The 9700-nt window shown below is 43.4% G+C and overlaps 1 protein-coding gene across 5 annotated transcripts in view; it reads left to right on the forward strand.

Annotated features, from left to right (window-relative positions):
• PATJ (PATJ crumbs cell polarity complex component) overlaps window positions 1-9239 on the forward strand; it is a 195674-nt gene extending 186435 nt beyond the window's left edge. For all 5 annotated transcript variants that reach the window (XM_075832709.1, XM_075832708.1, XM_075832710.1 and 2 more), the window contains 3 exons: window positions 3659-3756; window positions 4186-4309; window positions 5785-9239. In XM_075832709.1, the coding sequence (XP_075688824.1) occupies window positions 3659-3756; window positions 4186-4309; window positions 5785-5931 (369 nt within the window). In that variant the 3' untranslated portion in view covers window positions 5932-9239. The remainder of the gene's footprint in view (window positions 1-3658; window positions 3757-4185; window positions 4310-5784) is intronic.
• The last annotated feature ends 461 nt before the right edge of the window (window positions 9240-9700 follow it).

Consider the following 9700-nt stretch of genomic DNA (forward strand, 5'->3'; position numbering starts at 1 on the left):
CTGCTTGTCATGAACCATTCAGAGAGAGGTTTCCAGATACAAGGAACCCCCCCCCCCCCCTAAGTGGACCCCTGATTTATTTACATAAAAACAGAAAACCCCTTAACTTTTTAAAATGTTGTGAACCAGAAGGGGGGAGTTCTTCATTCTCAGTAATCGTAGCAGTACCCCTGTATCAGTGGGTGATCGTGGCAGATACATCAGTTCAGTCGTCTTCTTATCGTGTTCTGCCGCTGCAAGGTCATATAATTGCGTTCACTGGTGTAGAAAACCCTTCTAGTATTTACCTCTGAGGCGGAGATCTCCGGTTGCGCAGATGCTGCTGCTAAAATCGAGATTAGCTGCCATTTAATTTGCGGGAGCAGGTGCTGGAATGAGATAAGAGGTGTCGTACTAAATTGTGTGTACCCGAAGCTGCTACATTGGCTGCCCCCATAACATCACCATCGGATAACCTTCCCCTGCTCAGATAGATAATGCTGTTTGCAGAGTTGCCCAGCTTTGCACCAGATATTAGTCGCAGATTCCGAGCATCATGGTCAGAGCCGATCATGCTGCCTACATAGATAATTCCTATATTCAGAGCAGTCCGCTGTAACTAGTATAATCAGGTGAGAATATCTGCTATTGTTTCCATCAGGCTCATATGCGGATAAGGAGGAGGCATTGTCATCTGGCGCCTCCGGCACCTCTTGATCACATGTCCGTCCCTATGTGATGGATTTCATCGTGCACCACTGAATTACAATAACATCTTCTGTTTTATAGTCACCCTTGATAAGTCTCTGTGAGACATTAATCCCATTGGTACCGAGTCTTCTCAATATGGCATGTGAAACTTTTTATAGTAACTAAAGTAAAGCTAAAATTTTGACAAATGGCAAACTAGACCGCTGAGGATTAAAGATATGGTGTAGTATATCACACAGGTGCTAAAAAGTTGAATTTTCTTTCACTAGAGATCAGGGACATCACTGAGAATCAAAACACAGAGAAGAAGAAGAGCTTATAGCCAGGAATATATATAAAAAGTAGAAATGTTAACATATATAGACAGACCGTTTTGTAAAAAACAATGTATATATATAATATAATACAAGGACAAGACCCTAGTAAAATAGGTTAGGGAGCGATTATCAGCATTACTGATGTACAAACTGGGTTAGCTCTACTATCACAGATCACATCCTGTCAGATGTACACAAACTTCCCATATGGAAAGTGAGAAAGTTGTATAAACTCTATGTTGAGTCTGAAACACATGAAAGCGGTTTCAAAACATCTTAGTCAGATGGTAATAAAGATAAATAGATAGCGGCTTACCCATAGTATATTGTAATTGCAGTCCGATAAGTGCTCCAGCACAAAAGCCCCAACACGCGTTTCGCTGGTAAATTGCTTCCTCAGGGGGAGATATGTGTATGTGTCCTAAGTCTTACTACCCTTTTATAGTGTGTGCCTCTAACAAGAAATACCGAAGTTTATCGGCACATGCCCAGTAACACGGCCGGAAGCGAGGACTGCCCCACTTCCGCCTCCACATGCTGTAGCGCACATCCGGATTCCCGAAGCGTAGCGGGAGTTCTGGGCATGCGCAGTGCATCAACAGAGACGGAGTGGGGACAGCGTCGCGACAGAGGCCGGGTCAGGGCATGCGCACACATCGTATTGATGGACTTATGAATCTGTAAGTAAAAGTGGTGTCATGTTTAGGTGTAATGCATTATATATGTGTACGGAGACAGTTGTCAAAAATACCATGATTTATAACAGAACAAATTGTCACAATATATTATTATCACTTTTAGTATCAATAGCCTGTACTAGTGTCCTATTTTGCACTTTCTTTTTTTGTCTTGTTATCTTTCACTTGTTTTTCCTTATTGTCGTATATTGCGTTCAGTCCGTGAGCACTTCAGATAATGTACCTTCTGATTCAATCAATTTTTATTTATTATTATTTTCACTTAGCTCTTCCTTTAATATATACACACTGTTTACATTTTTCCATAGCACGGCTTGTTTCGTGCTTCTTTCTAATCGTAGTTTGTAACTGCACCATCACATTGTGTCACAATTTGTTCTGTTATAAATCATGGTATTTTTGACAACTGTCTCCGTACACATATATAATGCATTACACCTAAACATGACACCACTTTTACTTACAGATTCATAAGTCCATCAATACGATGTGTGCGCATGCCCTGACCCGGCCTCTGTCGCGACGCTGTCCCCACTCCGTCTCTGTTGATGCACTGCGCATGCCCGGAACTCCCGCTACGCGTCGGGAATCCGGATGTGCGCTACAGCATGTGGAGGCGGAAGTGGGGCAGTCCTCGCTTCCGGCCGTGTTACTGGGCATGTGCCGATAAACTTCGGTATTTCTTGTTAGAGGCACACACTATAAAAGGGTAGTAAGACTTAGGACACATACACACATCTCCCCCACTAGAGACTGACGACATCACTGAGAATACAACTTATTCACTAGAGAGCGGTGACATCACTGAGAATACAGCCTATCCATTCACTAGAGAGCGGTGACATCACTGAGAATACAGCCTATGCATTCACTAGAGACTGACGACATCACTGAGAATACAACTTATTCACTAGAGAGTGGTGACATCACTGAGAATACAGCCTATCCATCCACTAGAGAGCGGTGACATCACTGAGAATACAGCCTATCCATTCACTAGAGAGCGGTGACATCACTGAGAATACAGCCTATCCATTCACTAGAGACTGACGACATCACTGAGAATACAACTTATTCACTAGATTGGTGACATCACTGAAAATACAGCCTATCCATCCACTAGAGAGTGGTGACATCACTGAGAATACAGCCTATCCATTCACTAGAGAGCGGTGACATCACTGAGAATGCAGCCTATCCATTCAATAGAGACTGACAACATCACTGAGAATACAACTTATTCACTAGAGAGCAGTGACATCACTGAGAATTCAGCCTATCCATTCACTAGAGAGCGGTGACATCACTGAGAAAACAACTTATTCATTCACTAAAGAGCAGTGACATCACTGAGGAGTTTATTACAGATTTGCTGTGGATTTCACCCTATGCATTGCAAAGGGTGAAATCCGGGGTGAAAATCTGGAACATAAATTGACGTGCTGCAGATTTAAAATCTGTACAGTGCGTAGATTTTCGCATTGAGTTCCGGACAGAATATCTGCAGCATATCCACCCCTTGTGGACGGACCCGTATACATTCTATTACCTAGAATGTAGAGCCGCACGTAAGTGAACAGCACGACGCTTATATGGGACATATAGAAGCCGAGTCGTGTTGTCCTGTCTTCACAGAATTTAAAGAAACCTCTGAAGTAACAGTAATTCTTTTACCAGATTATTTTCGGAGCAGTCTATATTCAGTGCAGGATGGATTATGACACTCATGTGCTTCCTCTATTGACTATAGGATAGTGAAAGCAAAGTGATTTCAAGTGGTTCATCATGCGGTCAGCAGCCCCATTATATCTCCGTCTTCCCCGGCACCAGCTCCTGCACACTGAATTAGAGCCTGAATGGAGCCATTTGTTATATTTATGTAGCTCGGCGGGGACACTGGAGCTGGGATTGCAGTGTTTTACCTTCTCACTCTTTGCGTCTTTTATGTCCTAGGTTGTTGCGGATACCAATATTAGTGCAATAGCCAGCCAGCTGGAGAGCATATCACTGTGCCAGAACATTAACTCTGAACACCAGTCCGAGGAGGGGGAGTGAGTATATATGTCTCAGGAGGGACATGTCTCTACTCTTATTAATTCAGCATTACTAGATACTAAATATTACATACTGGCAAGTAATCTAGAATGCAGCCTATCCATTCACTAGAGAGTGGTGACATCACTGAGAATGCATCCTATTCATTCACTAGACACCAGTGACATCACTGAGAATGCAGCCTATCCATTCACTAGACACCAGTGACATCACTGAGAATGCAGCCTATCCATTCACTAGACACCAGTGACATCACTGAGAATGCAGCCTATCCATTCACTAGAGACCGGTGACATCACTGAGAATGCAGCCTATCCATTCACTAGAATCTAGCAACAGCACCCCCTATAGCAGCACCTCTGATTTGAGGCACTTTAATGTTGTGACCGCACGTTTTAGTTCTTCAATCTGTCATGTACTTTCAGGTCCCCTGTTCCAAAAATCATTCACCTGGAGAAGGGTCCTGATGGGCTTGGTTTCAGTATTGTTGGAGGATACGGGAGCGCGCACGGAGATCTCCCGATTTATGTCAAGACAATCTTCTCTAAGGTAAATTGATGCGACACATTAAACATACTCATTTCTTCATGACGACTGATAATCCGATACAGAAGATGTCCATCATAAGTGATATCTGTCCGTGCCACAGACCTGAAATCTTCACGTGGGACTGCGGCCTCTGATGCAGTCAATAACTCAAGCTATGTAACCCCTTATATGCTAGATAATATATCCAACAATTAGAACAGGTCTATATTTGATCTTGGAACCTATATCCGTCATTCTCAGAATTTTCTTCGCTTTCTATAGGGCCTTTATGTACCTAACCCTTCAGAATGGCCATTACATACCAGGAGTAAGACATCGATTCAAGGCCAAATAATTTGCCCATAACTTCTGCACGTTGACAGTACTGCCACCTGCTGGCTGATGCAGGGAACAGCAATGTATTCATTCACCTCTGTAATGAGCAGGAGGTGGTAATTTTCTCTCTTTTGGCCACATAGCAATGAAACACTTTTGTCATATGTTGTAAATCATCTTGCGGAGATTCCGTGCGTGCCGCGTCTGATTACTTCCACCCGTTCATTTTGTTTTCTTGTATATTGTAACTCAAGCTGCTCCGCATCACGCACTGCAAATCCTGTGCACCTCAGACATTCAGCTTATTACATTTTGGCTGCACAATTCTGATATTTTACAGCTGCCTAAAGTACAAGAATTACAATAGAGGTGGCGGCCGGGATGTTCTGTGTCCTGATAACATTATTGTGCATTGCACCACGTTCTTATAACCCTTCTATCTTACTGGGGTGGGACTGTTTGGGCTCCCAAGGCGTTGGGCCCCACTGGAGCTTGATATCTCCGTGACCCTTATAGGTACGCCACTGGCTGTCTGTACTACACGGTTACATTGTAGCGCGTTCCTTTTCTCCACCTAAATTCATGTGTTAGAAAAATCTGATTACTAAGACCAACTAAGATGGTGCGGACGTGGCACAACCGCTGCCCGGCTGCTCGTCTGTTTTTCTGCTGACGGTGCAACGAAAAATTCAGCTATAAGCTGGCGTCCTGTAAGGGCGACACTAACCGTTCCAGCCCGACCCCAGTAATCAGATCACTCAATTGGTTTTGCCATATTAATCCGATTTCTGTTACATTACATTTAGGTGCAGGACCTTTTAAGATCCATATTATAGGTATTCATGTATGTATTTTGTTTTTCTTGTGTTAGATCCACTAAAAAAACTCTTTAAAAACTGCATCAAAACTGCGCTGTGTGAACCTGGCATTACCATCTGACCTGCACTTATCTGTTTCCATAAAAAGCACCTTGGACATAAACAGCCAGCAGAGGGCAGCACATTTTTCGCCGAATGAGTGTAAAATCCGCTCACCTCTAAGAACCTATAGAGGATATCGGGAGCTAGTCAGTGTTGAATGTCCGTCTGTTGACACCAATAATCCTAATGCTCACACTAGTCCTCTTTACGTTTTCATTTATTTCTCCATCATTACCCCAGGGCGCTGCCGCAGTGGACGGGAAACTAAAACGGGGAGATCAGATATTAGCGGTGAACAACGAGAGCCTGGAGGGCATCACTCACGAAGAAGCCGTGGTCATCCTGAAACACCAGAGGGGGAACGTCACACTCACCGTATTATCGTAATCGTCAATGATCGTCTCATCAGGTGGTTGTCAGAGGCCAAAGTCGCCATGGTATTCTGATATCTGTAGTGCCACCACTAAGGGAGAGCTACGGGCTGCATATGACTGTGGATTCCATAGATTGTGTGAGGTTCACTGTCCGTCTCTGCTCAGTTCATTATATGAATCACATTATAATGTCATAATCGTGGCCGTTACCTTAAAATATGAAGTCTTCCAGCCGACTAATGTAGAATATGAGGCCAATGTCTGTCCTGTGGTCACTGCTCAATCACCTGCGAGCCTTTCACCCTCCTGTGTCCATCCTTGCGCTGTTGGGTATAATATTCTGTTGTATATAGAGGTGGAGGTTTATATTCGGAGTAAATGGCTTTGATTGATATTAGCAGAACCTGCGAACCGTTAGAAGTAACACTGGTGACATTGGGGACACATCCGTGTCGTGTATTTCAACATTTCTGGTGCTTTCACAATGAAATGATTATATGACGAGTCGGCTTCCTTGCACACAACCTTATGGTGGGGGGGTTAGGCAGTAAAGCCGAATCATATTCTAATATACTTTGTGTTTTTTAGCTTTACACCTTTGCGGTCAGTGAATGGAAACATACAGGCATAAAGCTCGTCCTGATTATATTTACCTGGCACAGGTGCAGGGCTCATTACAGTGTACTAGAGATCTTTCCCCCTGCACCTGTGTCAGTTGGACATAATGAGATGGGAACTAGGATTTTTCCATTCACTGACGGCAAGCATAAATCTTGAAAAGGGTAAAGAGTTTAAAGACAAAGTATATAAGAAAGTGGTTAACCTGCTTCTTACCTGTCCTAGCAGACCAGTCAGGCAGGGGTGACACAGATCAGTATCTCCTGCATAGACATCGCAAAAACATCATCCATCTTCTGTGTGGACGAGCTTTTAAAGGAACACTCCGGGCAAAACTGATTCACTGGCCCACATTTACTGACGTATTTTACATCTTAGAAAAGGAGATAGTTGGCGTGATTTGAGCTAAATTTATTAAAAAGCGCCTCCCCTTATTTAAATTTGGTACATTTTGTACTGTCTGAGAGACCGAAAATCAAATCTGCGTAAAAATTCACACCATTTTCCTCAAGATATTTGGCCTAAGCTACGCCTCCTTGGAGACCAGCCAACTCTTCTCGTCACTTTCCATATTAAGCGAACGATGAGAAAAGTCGCAGATTGTACCTCAAATGTGTCGCACATTAAACTTGGTGGAATTTGCCAGACCAAAGGGGGCGGAGCATGACACAAGAATTCTCTTTAGCTGGAGTCACACGATACGTATTTGCTGCAGTTTTTGTTGCAGGGGGAAGGACTTCTCTTTCTGGATGACTTCTTGCATTGGCGCAAAAATCTGAACCAAAATCTGCACCAAATACGCGGCGTGTGAATCCGGCCTTCGTGTTCTTTGACTCCTTGTGTCATGCTCCGCCCCCTCAGGCCCTGCACTAGACATAGCGAAGTGTATCATTATTGCCTGTAGTGTTCCTTTTAAGGCGCAGCAGTTGTGTGTAAGGTCGGCCGTGTTCTTCACTTACGAGGTGTCCGACTCCAGCCGCACCAGTCACCGACATCGCCACTTCCACCAATCACAACGTAATGTCTGACGTAACTCTCACTTGTACGGTTACCATGTATTGCTGAATATCTGTCGCTGTATTACCCTTCACGTCTCTCTAAAGTCAGTCTGTCCTGTGGAGGTGTAACCTATACTGTCCCTATACAGCGTCCCTGACATATATATGTATATAAGGTAACGTGTGCATAGATAAAGTTATATTCTATTTAAGATAAAAGCTAATTTTTCAGAAATCTATGAATAAATTATGAGCTGCGGCGCTTTATTTGGGTGGAGATTATTATTATTTTTGCGTAGTCTACCGGTAATAGAAATAACTCTAAAGATCATAACATTTATCCTACAAATGAAAGAAAAGGAAAGCTCCACCCTTGATAGTAAGCAAATATAACATTTTTTTTTTTACTTGGTGAAGAAAAACATTGTCACTACCTGGAAACCATCAACAAGCAGTCTTCTTGGTGTTGCCATATCCTATTCAGTCGAGCTGCAGGGGGTATTGGTTGTTAATGACTCAAAACAACAGCCCATTCACTTATACATTGAAAGTACTTAATAGAGGCTCATTATCAGAATAACAGATCTGTCAACAGCAGCTTGTTGACCGTTTCTATGTAGCAACTGAAAAAGAAGTGAAACAGCCAGAAAGATTATATTTGTAGTACATTTTTTTCTTTGTTCGCTGATTATAAAAGGTGGAGTTTCACTTTCTATAAACCTGCTAATTAATAACATTCACAAATAACGTAGCCGGAGACTCTGCGGCCAATGATCGTGCGGGTGAAGCTGGGGAGGAGGATAATTTCCTGCGCACAGCAGACTTCCTGTCTGATAATACCTACCGGTTGGTTGCCTATGTTGCCAAACTTGATATATACAAGGATCCCATTATTAAAAATGTTAACCCTGTATTTCCATCTGTGAATGTTTCCTGAGGAGGGTGTTTTAGATGGAGTCCTCCTCGCACCCCTCGCGTTCCCTGTATGTTTTTTTTCACATTGCCGCTTCCTACGTGTGACCGGTGCTTTTGGACATTTATTTTCTGGTGGAATACATATGTCCGTATTAGTGGGTGGGCGCCAGTAACAGACGCCAGCTCTACAGTGAAGGGTTAGTAGCGCCCTTGTGTTCAGTGTGTGGGAAGAGTCGTCGCTGGCCACTCATCTACAGCCATCGGGCAAGAAATGCTCCCAACTTGGAGGCCATTGACTGCATAAGATACGGCTGAGCTGCAATACCAGACAAATCCCAGAGTGGCGCTATTTCTGGAGAAAAAAATGTTTTGTTTTTTTTTTAATCCCTTTTATTGTAACTTCTTGGGGTCATTGCTGTTTCACATTCATTTCCACCAGAGACAAAATTCCTAGATTTAGCGACCGGTCACCGTCACCGCGATTGCGCCTCTAAAATATCAAGCGGTACTTTCACTGATCCGTCTCTGTGATGTTTATCCATTATAGGCTGTGCCAAATTCTGCAATAAGAGATATTGGCGCAGTGGAGGACTGTGGGGGTTTTCGTGTTCCTTTATGTCCCTGTCCACCAGTCTGTACTTTATTTATGGGATCATTTGTCTTCTCAGGTGATTTTCGTTGTTTATTACGTCCGGGCTCGTTGTCTCCACAGTCTGTAAACTGATTATGTGAACAGAATATTTTATTAAGCTTCTACAATTCTAATAAAATGGTTGCTTACAGCATTGTCTGTGGTGCGTCCTGTCTCCAGATGTTTTCTCCCTGTATAGGGACGACTCCCATATTGTTCCCAGTAATGGCAAATAACCGGACTGCGGCACGGGGTGATATATAAAACAGTGGAAACCCGAATACATCAAATCTGTAATGTAGATGAATCTTACACATCAGTGGGGGCCGGCAATGCTGAAGGAATGGAGAAGAGGTAAGTATTAGGGCTGTGGCTTACTCTGGAGGGGCACACTGATGGGCACTGTATAGGGGTACACTGTGGCTTGCACTGTATAGGACACACCTTGTTCCTGGCACTGTTTTTGGGGGTACGCTATGGCTGGCACTGTAATACGGCCGCAGCAAGAGATTAATGACATTCATCAGTGATTGACGTATAACTCGGCTTTCTCTTCAAAAAGAGGTTCTGCAGTAGCTTATGTGGGCCAACTACATCTCCAGGAAAACCTGGTCAGAAGC

The sequence above is a fragment of the Rhinoderma darwinii genome, chromosome 7, assembly GCF_050947455.1.
Source record: "Rhinoderma darwinii isolate aRhiDar2 chromosome 7, aRhiDar2.hap1, whole genome shotgun sequence".
Classification (NCBI taxonomy): domain Eukaryota; kingdom Metazoa; phylum Chordata; class Amphibia; order Anura; family Rhinodermatidae; genus Rhinoderma; species Rhinoderma darwinii.